This window comes from Gekko japonicus, unplaced genomic scaffold, assembly GCF_001447785.1.
Source record: "Gekko japonicus isolate JY-2015 unplaced genomic scaffold, Gekko_japonicus_V1.1 scaffold2999, whole genome shotgun sequence".
Classification (NCBI taxonomy): domain Eukaryota; kingdom Metazoa; phylum Chordata; class Lepidosauria; order Squamata; family Gekkonidae; genus Gekko; species Gekko japonicus.
Genome location: NW_015176538.1, coordinates 1 through 14030, shown reverse-complemented (window position 1 = coordinate 14030; position 14030 = coordinate 1). Strand labels below are relative to the sequence as shown.

The 14030-nt window shown below is 46.8% G+C and overlaps 2 protein-coding genes across 2 annotated transcripts in view; both read right to left on the bottom strand.

The window, feature by feature from the left end:
* KCNRG (potassium channel regulator) overlaps positions 1–3295 on the bottom strand; it is an 11793-nt gene extending 8498 nt beyond the window's left edge. Inside the window, exon 1 of the mRNA XM_015427451.1 lies at positions 2439–3295. Coding sequence (XP_015282937.1) covers positions 2439–3013 — 575 coding nt within the window. The 5' untranslated portion in view covers positions 3014–3295. The remainder of the gene's footprint in view (positions 1–2438) is intronic.
* Positions 3296–9401: 6106 nt separating this feature from the next.
* On the bottom strand, positions 9402–11946 carry TRIM13 (tripartite motif containing 13). Its single transcript, XM_015427450.1, has 2 exons — positions 11928–11946; positions 9402–11066 (listed from the first exon to the last, which is right to left on the bottom strand). The coding sequence occupies exon 2, from the start codon at positions 11058–11060 to the stop codon at positions 9843–9845; it is 1218 nt and encodes a 405-aa protein (XP_015282936.1). The 5' UTR covers positions 11061–11066; positions 11928–11946; the 3' UTR covers positions 9402–9842.
* Between the last annotated feature and the right edge of the window lie 2084 nt (positions 11947–14030).

The window sequence follows — 14030 nt, the reverse complement described above, 5'->3', positions numbered from 1 at the left end:
GTGATGTCAGGGGGTGTGGCCTTATGACACACTTCCGGTGATGTCAGGGGGTGTGGCCTTATGACACACTTCCGGTGATGTCAGGGGGTGTGGCATATGCGAATGAGTTATGCTAATGAGTTCCCCTAGCTCTTTTTCTACGAAACGACCCCTGTTTCTGGCCACTGTGTGACACAGAATGTTGGACTGGATGGGCCTTTGGCCTGATCCAACATTGGCGTCTCTTATGTTCTTAAAGTCTGCCTGACGCTAGCAAACCAGAACTGTTGGGGGGGGGGTTGTTCTCGTAGAAGGAGCAAAGCTGCAGCGTATTGGTTCGGCTCAGGAGGTGACTGTCGCTAGGGAATAAAGTCTTTCCCATTCTGATTGCCCTGTCGCCTTAAAGGGATATTTTTGCATGGATCGCTCAGGTTGTCCCCCATGCTACAATCCCACCCCAACTGCATTTTTTGGCCGTACTAGTTTCAGATGGTATCCATGCTGGACCACAGTAGATCAGCTAGATTTGAGTCCAGTGGCAGACACCAACAAGATCTTCAGGGTATACGTTTTCAAGCGTCAAGGCTCTCTTTGTCAGATACGGGTCAGAACGGGCATCTCTCTTTATATCCCAGTCAAAAGGTGGGAGGAGTTTTGCAAAGACGGGTATAAGAACCAGGACATACAGACTTCGAGATCTCCATTCTGACTTGCCTCTGTTGAAGAAACCTTTGACTCTCGAAAGCATATACCCTGAAAATCGTTTCTGGTCTCTATGGTATTGAAGAAGAGATTGGATTTAGACCCCGCCCTTCACTACCCGGAGGAGTCTCAGAGCAGTTTACAATCTCCTTCTCCTTCCCCTCCCCACAACAGACACCCTGTGAGGTAGGTGGGGCTGAGAGAGCTCTTTCAAGGACTGCTGGTGAGAGAATACCTCTGAAAGAATTTGTGACTGACCCAAGGTCACACCAGCAGCTGCATGTGGGGAAATCAAACCTGTTTCTCCCAGGTTAATGTCCACGCTCTTAACCGTACTCCCATATTAGAGTCCATGCTATTGAACTTTTTGGTCTTACTAGGAATTTTTGCTGTCAGAGTCAAATGTTGTATCTTGTACTCTGTTTACTGGTTGACTGAAACAGATTTTATCATAACTGTAATCTGTCTTGGGTGGGTCCCAGAGAAAAAGGCAGACCATAAATAAAGCTGCGTTTTCGTATCATTTGCACTCCAGCAAGGGGATGAAGAAAGACAATTAGAGACTGTCCACCAATTGTGGAACCTTCACCCAACGCAAACCAGCCCAAGTCCAAGCTCAAGCATCTTCAGAAGTGTAATGGGTATGGGTCTGAGCTTCGGGGCTGAAGGTTACAACTTAGGCTGGTTCTGCATCTGGCATTCGCTCCACATTTTCTCAACACTGAAGGGAAAAGGTGCCGCTCAAAACCACATTCAGATACCCCGGGGGCAACGCCGTACTGACTGCAAAGTCACCCCAGAAGGTACCATAAACCCCGATGATCAAAGAAAGCGAAAGCGGCATGCAGTGTAGAGGGCAGGGGTCGTTTGGGACCACAGCGCGCCGGAGCGCCGCTCTGGCACCCCAGGGGCACGCACAAATGGCGGTGGTGGCAAGCCCCACCCCCAGCTCCCCTCCCCCAAGCTCCTTCTGTCTAGAGTCGCACAGCTGCAGCGGCGCAATCTCTCCATTGTATTCTATGGCCCCGTACAATACAATGGAGAGATCCTGATGCTTCTGTAGCGCAACTCCAGAGAGAGGGGGGGGGACTCTTCAAAAGCCTTCTCTTTCCCAGCCGGCCTGCCAAGGCGGGCTGGGGGGGGGGAAGCGAAGAGAGAAGGTGTTTAAAGTTTAAACCCCTTCTCTCTTCGCTTTCCCCCTGCAGAATCGCCCTTAATTAAACTCAATGCAGTCTTATTCCAGTTCCCGAGTATTGCTTTTCTTACCCCAAAAATTTCAGATAGGCCGTAACTTAATAAATTTTAAAATTGGTAGGGGAGGGTGGCATATAATAGAAAGTGATCAGGGTTGGATCCTAGAAGGGCTTTGAAATTACTGTCAGAGTTGCGGGTGAGCAAAACAGCCAAGTCACAGACAGTGGTCCCTCTAAGCTGTAGAGTCTTGTGAGCAAGAATTCTACTTCATAAGCTCGTGGCGTTAAAGTTGTGAGCGAATGATTTGGCTGCTGCATAAAATTAGTCTGCTCTGGAGCCATCCTTCCTGAGTTAAGACAAATGTGTGAGCCAGAGGCTAAAAAAACTGTGACGTAGCTCACACTAACTCAGCTTAGAGGGAACACTGGTCACAGACACCTCATCGCTTGGGTTTCTTTTTCGACTTTTTTTTTGCAGTCACCGAAGGCCTTTCAGAAATCAGACTGTATGTGCACTCTGTATCATCTAATCCAGAAATGGTTTGTGGAAACAAACAAAAATACCTTGCCCCGAGCCGATCGCTATAGTCAGTGCCACACTGGAAAATAAAGTCATGGTGGGAAGGCCTCTCCAAAGGAAGGGGGACCAGTGGTTTCTGAGACGGGATGTTGTGGTTATTCCAGGTCGGGCCCCCAAGCTGCTCCGCGAAGATGGTGACGCACCCAGCTAGTGCATCGATCGTGGTGCTGCAGGAGCCAAAAACCCGGAAAAAAGCCTGCGTCTCTTGGAGCACGAATCGTATTTCCAGTATCTCCACCTTTGGCTTCAGTAAACTGTCCTGACTCAGGAGGTCAGCCATAGAATAAAGTTCGTAGAAGTGCGCCTCTCTCTCCAGCCTCTGATAGTCGGAGAAATCACTGGGCAGAGAAACCTGGAGAGTTCTTAAGAAATCCAGAATGTAGCTGAACAGAACGCCATCGCGGTCGACAAAGAACTCGCCGTTCACCAGCCGAAATTCCCGATCGCCACCGTTGAGCATCTTTGCCAATCGGGACTCGGGGAACTGCTGTAGTGTAGACGGCCAGGTAGTGAATTTCAATCCTCCCACGTTCAAAACGACCACACCTTGATGGCTCATTCTCTCCTCGGGAAAACTGAGAGCCCAACTGATGTACAGCAAAAGGACACGACTAGAAGCCAAAGGCAAAACCCGCGGAGACGTTTTGTGTTGGTGTGTGTTTGTTGTCGGGGAGAAGGGAAGCACAGGGCTCCCCAGCAACCAGAAGTTTGAACACACATTCACCAGTTCTGTTGACAGAGCTTGTTGCCTGGGAACCAGATATTGCCAATGAAATAAAGGCCAGTTTTAGAGATGTTGAAAGGCCAATGGATCTCATCCTGGAAGCTTGCTGGAGAGCCAGGCTGCTTCACACAAGGTTTTTGGATCCTCACCAGCCTAAATTAATGGTCTACCAAAATAAACAGAGCAAAGTACAAGTCAGAAGGTCACATATTGGTGAGCAAGGAGAAATATCGGATTGCTTTGAAAACAGGAGGAGTTGCCATAGGAGAGTCATGAAGCCGCTCGCTCACCTCCTGGAGCAGTGGCCGAAAAGGCGCCTTGGTTTTTTTCGTACCTCTGCCCGTTTGCTAAATGGATTTCTACCTTTTTGCTGCTGAGGAAGGGATTATGAATTGTGCTGCTAACCTACGAAGAACGTCTGAACCCTACCATGACTAAGAGAGGACTCCGAGGCTGAGTCTCGAAGGCTTACAATTGGTGTAACTTTACATACGATCGATCGCAGTATAATTTATCTGCCAATGATTTCACCCTCCCCGTTTGAACACACTGTACGTTGCTTGGCATAAAGAAAAATTTACATAGTTAAGTACTTTGTTGACTCTTCCCGATATAGAAATAAATGAATTTTAATGTACGGTGTGGATTTTCTGGGGTCCCCAGCAATGCTCCCTCTAAGCTGTGGAGTCTTGTGAGCAAAAATTCTACTTTGTGAGCGACTGGCATTGAAGTTGTGAGCGAGTGATTTGGCTGCTGCATAAATTAGTTTGCTCTGGAGCCATCCCTTCCTGAGCGGAGACAAAAAAGTGTGAGCCGGAGGCTAAAAAACTGTGAGCTAGCTCACACTCACTCAGCTTAGAGGGAGCACTGGTCCCCAGCCTTTGTGAGCTGGGAACTATGCAACGTTCCCTCTAAGCTGTGGAGTTTTTGTTGTTCAGTCGCACAGTCGAGTCCCACTCTTTGCGACCCCAGGTAAACTGCAGAGCCCCCCCCCTGTCCAAAACAGTCCCATGGCACCTTTAAGACCAAGTTTTATTCAGGTACAAGCTCTCCCTCCTCTGCCGAGGAGAGATCTGCACGTTCTCCCCCCCACCCCCAGAGCTAGGAATCCAAAACAGTCCAGTGGAGCCTGAGCGGTGGGTGTTGCCTTCTGACACACTTCCGGTGATGTCAGGACGTGTGGCATATGCAAATGAGTTATGCTAATGAGCTCCTGCACCACTTTTTCTACGAAATGACCCCTGGGCCTAAGAGACTAAAATAGAGTAGCTTTAGCAATGCCACTATGCAACATCAGGGGCGTTCCTTTTGATGCCTGTGTTTAGGAATGTGACTGCAGTGCATGAAAATACCACCTGTATAATGCCTGGTTCTAAAAATGCATTGTGAATAGAGTCGTCGTGGGGCATGTGAGCATCAGCTAGACAGTTTACCTTCAAAACTTTTACTCTCCAAACGACCACTTTTAAAATTCTTATTTTAAACAATTGCTGCTCTACAGGAAAGGTCCCCTCCTCAGAATCCTACTGGCTTTTAACCCACCCATCTGTCTCGGCTGTGACCTGAGCCCACCCCAGCTTGACCCTACTTTTACACCTCTACTTTTGGGGTACAGCAAATGAGCTGCTGAACTGAGGAAGAGGGTCTGGGCATGCCATCCTACATCCAACACTCCCATCAAATCTCCTAGCAAGAAGACTCACGATTCTGTTTCCTATTTTTTACCACTGTATCCCTTGCTAATATGTTCCACAACCTCAAAAAAAAAAAAAAACCAGTTTAACAAGTGTGTCAATATTAGTTCAGTAGTTGGATGTATTGGGTGCAACGTACAGAAATCCTGTGCACAGGGCTCTGAGAAAGGTGTCTGGGGAAAACCCATGGTCTAGCTAGAAAAAGCCAATTTTAGTCGAGGTATTTTATGGACTATTCTAACTTATCTCCCCTCCAGCACTGACATACACTTATTTCAGTTTCCTTCAGATCATGCTAACAGAACAGACTCCACGGTAGCAAAACTAAATAGGGTTCTGAATGCCTAAAATTATAGGCTACTTTACACCTACTCTACACTTACTGAGAGCCAGTTTGGTGTAGTGGCTAAGTGCGCGGACTCTAATCTGGGAGAACCGGGTTTGATTCCCCACTCCTCCACATGCAGCTGCTGGTGTGACCTTGGGTCAGTTACAAGTTCTTTCAGAGCTGTTCTCTTACGAGCCGTTCTCTCAGCCCCGCCTACCTCACAGGGTGTCCTGTTGTGGGGAGGGGAAGGGAAAGGAGACTGTAAGCCCCCCTGAGACTCCAAGTGAAGGGCAGGGTATAAATCTAATCTCTTCTTCCCCATAAATATTAAAATTGGAAGTAAATTGGTCTGCCAGTACACACTATTTCCTTGGCTCTGTATCTGTTATTATGCAAGAGAGTGTTCCCTCTAAGCTGAGTCAGTGTGAGCTAGCTCACAGTTTTTTAGCCTCCGGCTCACACATTTTTGTTTTAGCTCAGGAAGGAGGGCTCCGGAGCAAACTAATTTATGCAGCAGCCAAATCATCGGCTCACAACTTTAATGCCAGTAGCTCACGAAGTAGAATTTTTGCGCACGAGACTCCACAGCTTAGAGGGAGCACTGGCAGGGACCATGGGTGTTGGGTATTTTTGCACATAAACGGCTCAGCATCAGCAGTCCGTCAAGCCAGTTGTGACACTGGGCTATAATCCTCAAAAGCGAAGGATCGGGGAAAGAGCACGAAGAGCCATTGCATCCGACGAAGCAGTTTCATTTCCCAGCCTTACAGGGACTATCCAAGGACGGCACTCACTCCTGTATGCTGGATGATTTCTGCAGACGGGCTTTGTTAAAAACTAACAACTCTTGCCCTGACCTGGATAGCCCAGGCTAGCCCGATCTCGTCAGATCTCTGAAGCTAAGTAGGGCAGACCCTGGCAAGTACTTGGAAGGGAGACCACCAGAGGTCATTTCGTAGAAAAAGAGGTGCAGGAGCTCATTAGCATAACTTATTTGCATATGCCACACCCCCTGACATCACTGGAAGTGTGTCAGAAGGCAACGCCCACTGCTCAGGCTCCACTGGACTGTTTTGGATTGCTAGCTATTGGGGGGGGGGGAAACGTACAGATCTGTCCTCACAGAGGAGGGAGAGCTTGTACCTGAATAAAACTTGGGTCTTAAAGGTCCCACTGGACTGTCTTGGGCCGGGGAGAGCTCTGCAACTGACCTGGCTGCTTCTTGCTCTGACTGTGGGCTGCTGGGAGCAGGGGGTGGGGCTTATTGCATGTGCCCGCCCCCTGGGCTCCTTACTGTCAGAGCTCCGCTCCTGTGTGCTGCAAGAAATGACCCCTGGAGACCACTAAGGAATACCAAGGCTCGGGATGCAGAGGCAGGTCGCAATCCACTTCTCTGAAGACATCCAAGCCCAAGTCACCAGAAGTCACCATGACTTCCAGGCACAGAGACGCACACACAAATACTAAAAAAAACCCCTCTGAACAAATCTCTTCCCCGTTGTTGGGGGCTATGAGCTAACTCTCCAACCTTTTGCATGAGGATTCCACTCACAGAATATGGTACAGGAGTTACCTGGCCATCCAACCTTATATTCTCAGTCTGGGGCAAGGGATGCTCTGTATTCTTGGTGCTTGGGGGGGGGGGGCGGCAGCGGGAGGGCTTCTAGTGTCCTGGCCCCACTGCTGGACCTCCTGATTGCACCTGGTATTTTTGGCTACTGGGTGACAGAGGGTTGGACTAGATGGGCCATTTGACCTGATCCAACATTGGCTTCTCTTGTGTTCTTATGCCTTAGATGCAAAAGACTACACCGATGTAGTTGTTGGTAGAGGCATTTTCAACACTTTATTCCCCCAGCAGTGGCTGCATCCTCCACCGGTTAAGCCAGTTTGCTGGTTTCCCACTTATGGGTCTAACACAGGCTAATGAAAAGACCCTCCCTGCAAAAAAAAAAAAAAATACTTAGGTTGCTTACGTGTAACTTTGAGCGGCCACCTCTACATGCAAACCAGCCACCTTCCCTGCTGCATCTGCTCCACTGCTTCTGCAGTAGTCCAGAAGAACAGAAAAGGAAAGAATGTTTGCAAGAGATATCCCCCCCCCCAGGGAGCAGGGCCGTTGCAACAGCTTCAGCCTTTAGCTCTCAGAAGCTCCAAATGGCATTCTGCAGAGGAGTAGAACCCAAGTACTTGAAGGACATCAGTGAAAGGTAAGCAACCTGTTTTATCGTCGTACCTGTGCAGTTCCACACGGTTTACTGCACAGACACAGGCCTGCCGTTGAGATTCTGAAGCTCAAAAATTCTAGAGGGTGCGCCTTTTCCCTTCACCCATGCTGCTTTTCCAGCATAAACGGAGGGGGTGGAGCACCTGCACAGGTGACCACCAATGCTCCCTCTAAGCTGTGGAGTCTTGTGAGCAAAAACTGTACTTTGTGAGCAACTGGCATTAAAGTTGGGAGCGAGCAATTTGGCTACTTGCATAACTGTGCTCTGGAGCCACCCTTCCTGAGCTAAGAGAAAAATGTGTGAGCCGGAGGCTAAAAAAACTGTGAGCTAGCTCACACTAACTCAGCTTAGAGGGAACAGTGGCTGACCACGCGATGAACGAGTTACAGGTAAGGGGAAGCCTGTTTGTTTTCTTAAAATCTTGTCCTGCCCCAAGTGACCTCTAAAATCAGCTACAAAGTCTGATACAGCGCTGACATTCTTCTCCAATGCCCTCGAACAACCACACAAGGTATGCATCATTAATCAAGGTGCCGCCAAGATTGCCTCCGCTTCAGGTATACACGCTTATTGTCAGTGTACATTCATGGAAGGGAAGTTCCCTCTTACATAGTTTAGAATGAGAGCCTAATCAGCTACCGATTTTCAAAAGTGAATCCTGCACACTGGGCATACACATCCTAATAGGAGGTTGTGAGTTATTTTAAGATACGTACTTTATTTTCAAACAGCCAGGCCCATGGCTGGTGCTATAAACCAGGGGTGTCAAACAAGCAGCCCAGGGGCCGGCTCAGGCCCCCGGAGGGCTTCCATCAGGCCCGCAGTGAAACTGGCCATCTCCTGCTCTCAGTTCTCCTGCTGCTGCTGCATCATAGCTTGCTTCGCCAGACTCTCTTAATCACTCAGCCATACATACTTGGCTAAAGGGGTTTCTCAATCCACAAGGTTTACTCCCTGATACTCTGCGACAATTTCCAATAAAATTGGTCTAAGTCTGTTATCTGCTGAAAATAGGCTCCCCCCCCCAGGTGCTCTTATCTTTTGGAACAAACCAAGCAAAAATATTAGTCAAGCAGAGAATCGAGGATATAGAACACCAAACTGATCTTTCCAGCATACAAAACATCCAGATGAGGGCAAATATCAAAAATACTGTGGGTCCAGCCAACTATTTAACATCTCTTGAAGTATAAAAGGGTTTAGAAGAGCCTTCACTCTGGTTAGGTGCTCTGCCCTCCCTTCTGCTGTACTTGAAGAAAAATACAAGAATACTCCTTTCTCAGAAAGGCTTTGTACCTGCCCATTAAGGGAGGTTGAGACTACAGAGCACATGTTTTTTAGCTGTCCGTATTATAATTATATGGTCCATGGGGTCGCGAAGAGTCGGACTCGACTGTGCAACTCAACAACAACAATTATAAGGTGGCATGTAATAAAATCATCACTCCACTGATTGAACAAATTCCGGGCCTTTCAGAAAAAGCTAGACTCGAGTTTCTTCTATCTGATAGAAATCCCAAGATTACCCACGAAGTAGCCAGTTTCTGTATGGTGATACTCAGATCACAGAAATTCTAAGGTAGCTAGTTAGATATAGCAGTTTGATATTAGACTAAATTTTAATCTGCTTTTAAAGTTTTACTGATGTATTTTAAAATCTTGGAATATTGTAAAGGTGTACTTTTTTTTGTATGACTGGTCTAAGGACTGTAGAAATAAACTGAACTGAACCGGGGTCCTAGACTCAGAACTCTGAGCATGAGATTTCTGTGGCGAATGTCAATGAATCAAAAGTAGGTTTCCAGCTTACAGAGCTAATCTTTTAAGCATGTTTTTATTTTAAGTAAAAAAAAAATCTTTGTATTTGTGTCGTTTATAAAGTTTATATCTCCGCTACCTGGCATTACATTTTATGACACACATGGCCCGGCCCAACAAGGTCTCATTTATGTCAGATCCGGCCCTCATAACAAATGAGTTCGACACCCCTGCTATAAACAAATGATTTATACAACAGACACTCCAGTCTAAAGCTCTTTATCAAGGCATTACCAAATGCTCTCCTTGACTTTGAGATTAACTGAACAGAAGATTTATTGTACTTCATTAAAAAGTTGTAGTTATAGTGCTGTGTGCATTCATTCATGTAATATGTACATCTATTGTGTGTTCTACATACAAAACTAGCCCAAAAAAGGCAGTATACTTGCATTTCCCTTAAAAGCCAGCCCCCTTCAGAATATGTTAAATATTTCAAAATATGAGCCTCAGAAAACCACATCTGTACCACAAGATAGTTTGAAAAAATCTGCTCCAGTTTATCCATGTCCAGCGCACTTGGGTTTTACACAAAACAGACAACACTCCAAGACAATAACTTCTTTCATTTCACGTTTTGTGTGCACTAATGGCAGCTACAGAAGTTTATATTTGCAGACAAATTGAGCAACGTTTTCCAGCATCACAAGTGTGTACTTGACACATTTTTCACTCACGACAGACACGCCGTCAGTCATTCTCTCCCAGTACAACACAGCAAGATCTGCTATCTCCGCTATGTCTACGAGATACCCTGAGCCAAATGCAGAGATAAGACCTTTCCAGTGCAGGAGAGTGTCGCCTAGAGAGTCCAAAAAGAGCATCCTGGTGGTAGCAAGGAGGAACAAGAGAAGAAAAGCAGCAACGATAAACTTGCAGGAGAAGAGCAAAGGAATGAAAGTGGTTTTCTCCTGAGGTAAAGAAAGTTTGTCCACATCTGCTAGCTTAAACTGCTCCCAGTGGCTGGTATCGAAGCCTTTCATGGTGGAGTTGATGTCCACGGTAGGACAAGGCAGTCTTGTCTCCTTGATGACTTTGATTTTATCTCGGAATTCCTGCATCTGCTGCAGAAACACAATGGGTTCGGAGACATCCTTAAAGGCTTCCGCAATGTTAAAAGCCATCCGCTGCTCCCGTATGATAGTGTTCAACTTGTTGATTTCTGGGTCATACGCCTGCATAACGGCAAGCTTCATCGTCTCGAAGTCTGACAGTATCTCGTTCTTCTTTTGCTCCAGCGTATATTGCAATTTCTCAAAGAATTCTTTGACTCGGTCATAGTCTTTGGTCAGCACCTGGAGGGCTTTTCTCTTGCTAGTTTCCAGCGTGTCCAGCCGAGAAAGCGCATCCCCACAATGCCATATTTCGAAGCCCTGGAACAGTGTCTCAAAAGCACGTTTCTCCTGGAAGTAAGCATCTTCGATGGAGCAAAACACGTGCTTTATATGATCTCCTCGAGTGGCACAGATACCGCATATCAACTGTGTATCGGTCTGGCAGAAAATGTTGAGGGGCTGGCCGCTGTGCACCTTGCACACTGGCATTTTTGTCGTTACTTTAATTTTGTTATATTTCTCCACAATACCTTTCAGGGAATAGTTGACCTGCAGGTTGTTGACTCCTGTAACTGTAGTTTCCTTCCTGCAGGTGGGACACTTGAAGAGAGACGGCCTCCAAATCACATTTCGGGCATTTCCCTCCAGGATCCCTTCCAAACATTTCTTACAAAAGTTGTGTGAACACGGTAGCGCGCGAGGATCATCAAAGAGGCTGCAACAAATGGGACACGTGAGGTCTTCCTCGAGAAGCTCCATCGCAGTCTGTAACGAAAGACAACATTTTCAGAGAATACTACTATGGTCACAGTTCAAGAAGTTTCACTCATTTTCATGAGCTGGTATTGAAGATTATGGAATGTGCTGAAATGGGTAAGTTGACAAATATATTAAAAAGGGAAAATGGAAGAAGAATTTATGGGACCCTGGAGGGCATTTTGTGACTGGTTAAAACTGAGACACTAAGTGGAGAATAATAAGCATGAGAGGTGAAACAGCTGTGAAATTGTAATGAGAAGATACGCATGCAGAATGTTAAATTGGGACTTTGAATATTTTTGTAATTTTCTTTTCCTCCTTCTTTTCCCCCCTCCCTAATTTCTTTATATAAACTAATAGAATTCTTTAAAAAAAGGTTTCACTCATTTTCATGCAGCCTGAACAAGAAGCTCTGTGAAAAATCTTTAAGCTATAGCAGAGAATCTTTACATCTATATTTCACCAGAACGTTGAAATACATTTTTTAAAAAAAAAACTGAATTAAAGTAATACTAGTAAATTTTCCCCTGCCCAAAGCCCAGATTTAAGCAGTTGCAAAAAATGTGGTTACTTGCTAAAAAGAACAATGCTGTAACACAACTAAGATGTTCCATAACTATGACTTCAGGTATTTTTGAGAATATAGTCGGCCATGCCCCTACTCAAAATGGACCTTTCAAACATTTTCCTAAGGTTTCGCCTTGTCGCCCCATTACCAGGCTCCCCCTGGGACCAGTTTGTGACGGGGGGGGGGGGGGGGGGGGGCTCACACACAAGCAGTCCCTACAAAGATGGACCTCAACCATCAGGAATCAGGTATTCGAAAGAAGTCTGCATGCACACGAAAGCTTATATCTTGAATAATACCTTGTTGGTCGTAAAGGTGCCACTAGACTCAAACTTTGTTCTGCTGCTTCAGACCAGCACAGCCACCTGAATCTATCATCAGGAACATTTTCCCTTGTGAGCCTTCAGCACATCTGGCTACCCAGTTCTTCCAACACTTTGTCCGTGATGATGATTACTTTGGACAGGGGTCATTCCATAGAAAAAAGAGGTGCAGGAGCTCATTAGCATAACTCATTTGCATATGCCACACCCCCTGACATCACCGGAATTCTGTCAGAAGGCAACACCCACCACTCAAGCTCCACTGGACTGTTTTCGATTCCTAGCTTTGGGGGGGGGGGACGTGCAGATATGCCTTCGCAGAGGAGGGAGAGCTTGTACCTGAATAAAACTTGGGTCTTAAAGGTGCCACTGGACTGTTTTGGGCCAGGGGGCTCTGCAACTTACCCGGCTGCTTCTTGCTCTGACTGAGGGCTGCTGGGAGCAGGGGGTGGGGCTTGTTGCATGTGCCCGCCCCCTGGGCTCTTTACTGCCGGAGCTCCGCTCCTGTGCGCTCCTGCAGGAAATGACCCCTGACTTTGGATATGGAGACCATGTGGATCTTCTCATCAACAGCATGGCCATGAGTACTTGCCTGATTCCAGAGTATACCAACGCGTTCTTCTTAGCTAACAACACTGCCTTAGCTTTTGTCCTCAAACAACTCTCCTCTACCTGAGGGTCAGTCAACGACAAATTCATCAGCTACTTCTTGAACCTGTGGGCACCTTTGGAATGTTGAGGGGTGGTGGTGAGGGCCACCTCAAAATGGCTGCCGCAGGAGGCAGAACACAACCCGTATGGCTGCCACAGGAGGCGGAGCGAAACCAAAATGGCTGCCACACTTTGCAAAAAAACTGCAGAAGGGGGATTTTAAAAAAATAAAGGAAAGCCTGGGGGGGGGGGACGCCTACTAGTCCACCTGATCCTTCAGTGACAGTTGCTGCTATTGCATCCATGGGGGAAAAAGAACTTTTATTTGACTCAAGGCAACCAATAACAAGCCGTGCCGCAAGACAGGGTGAGCTCCCGTCTCTAGTTCCAGCTCCTGCCAACCTAGCAGTTCGAAAGCAAGAAACTGCAAGTAGATGAATAGGGACCACTTCGGTGGGAAGGTAACAGCGTTCCGTGCGCCTTGGTGTTTAGTCATGCCGGCCACATGACCACGGAAACGTCTTCGGACAGCGCTGGCTCTTCGGCTTTGAAACGGAGATGAGCACCACAACCCTAGAGTCGGATTCGACTGGCTTTCGGGCAAGGGGAACCTTTACCTTTTACCTTACAAACGCCCTGCCCACTTTCTGAAAAGCTTGATGGGCACAAAGTGAAATACTGACAGGCAATGCTCCCTCTAAGCTGTGGGATCTTGTGAGCAAAAATTCTACTTTGTGAGCGAGCAATTTGGCTATTGCATAAATTAGTTTGCTCTGGAGCCATCCTTCCGGAGCTAAGACAGAAATGTGTGAGCTGGAGGCTAAAAAACTGTGAGCTAGTTCACACCAACTCAGCTTACTGACTGACAGGTACCACGGCAGCACCCAGGCGCATTGTGCTGCGGAATCCACAGCCACAGTCAGGAAACCCTTGAGCAATTTCACCAGGAAATTATTAACTTCCATCCCACCGTCAACCGAACTCTGAACGAGTCCACGTGCAGCAAGTTTATGATCTCCCAGGACGCTCTACTGGGAAGAAAGTCACTACTCCTCAAAGGAACTGTTGGGATTCTTTTAAGTAAGTCAGCAGAGTAAGTAGTAAGAGACTGAGTCCATGGTGTTTTTAAAATATAAAAGTTTACTATAAACCTAACATGGGGAAAAGGTACACGCGATATAAAATAACAAAGAGCTAAAATGCCTACATCCTTACAGCTAAAAGGTAAAACGCAGGAACGGATGGCGTCTTCTTCCTCGGTCAGAACAAAGACAGGAAGGAGAAGCCAATATGCTAAATACTTGACACATTGGTTTCCAATCAGACTATTAAGTTAGCTCCAAAGTTCCCGGGCATTCTATTGTCTAAACAGATTGGTTACAAACATGTTACTTCCTGTTGATTATAACCAGGGGTCGTTTCGTAGAA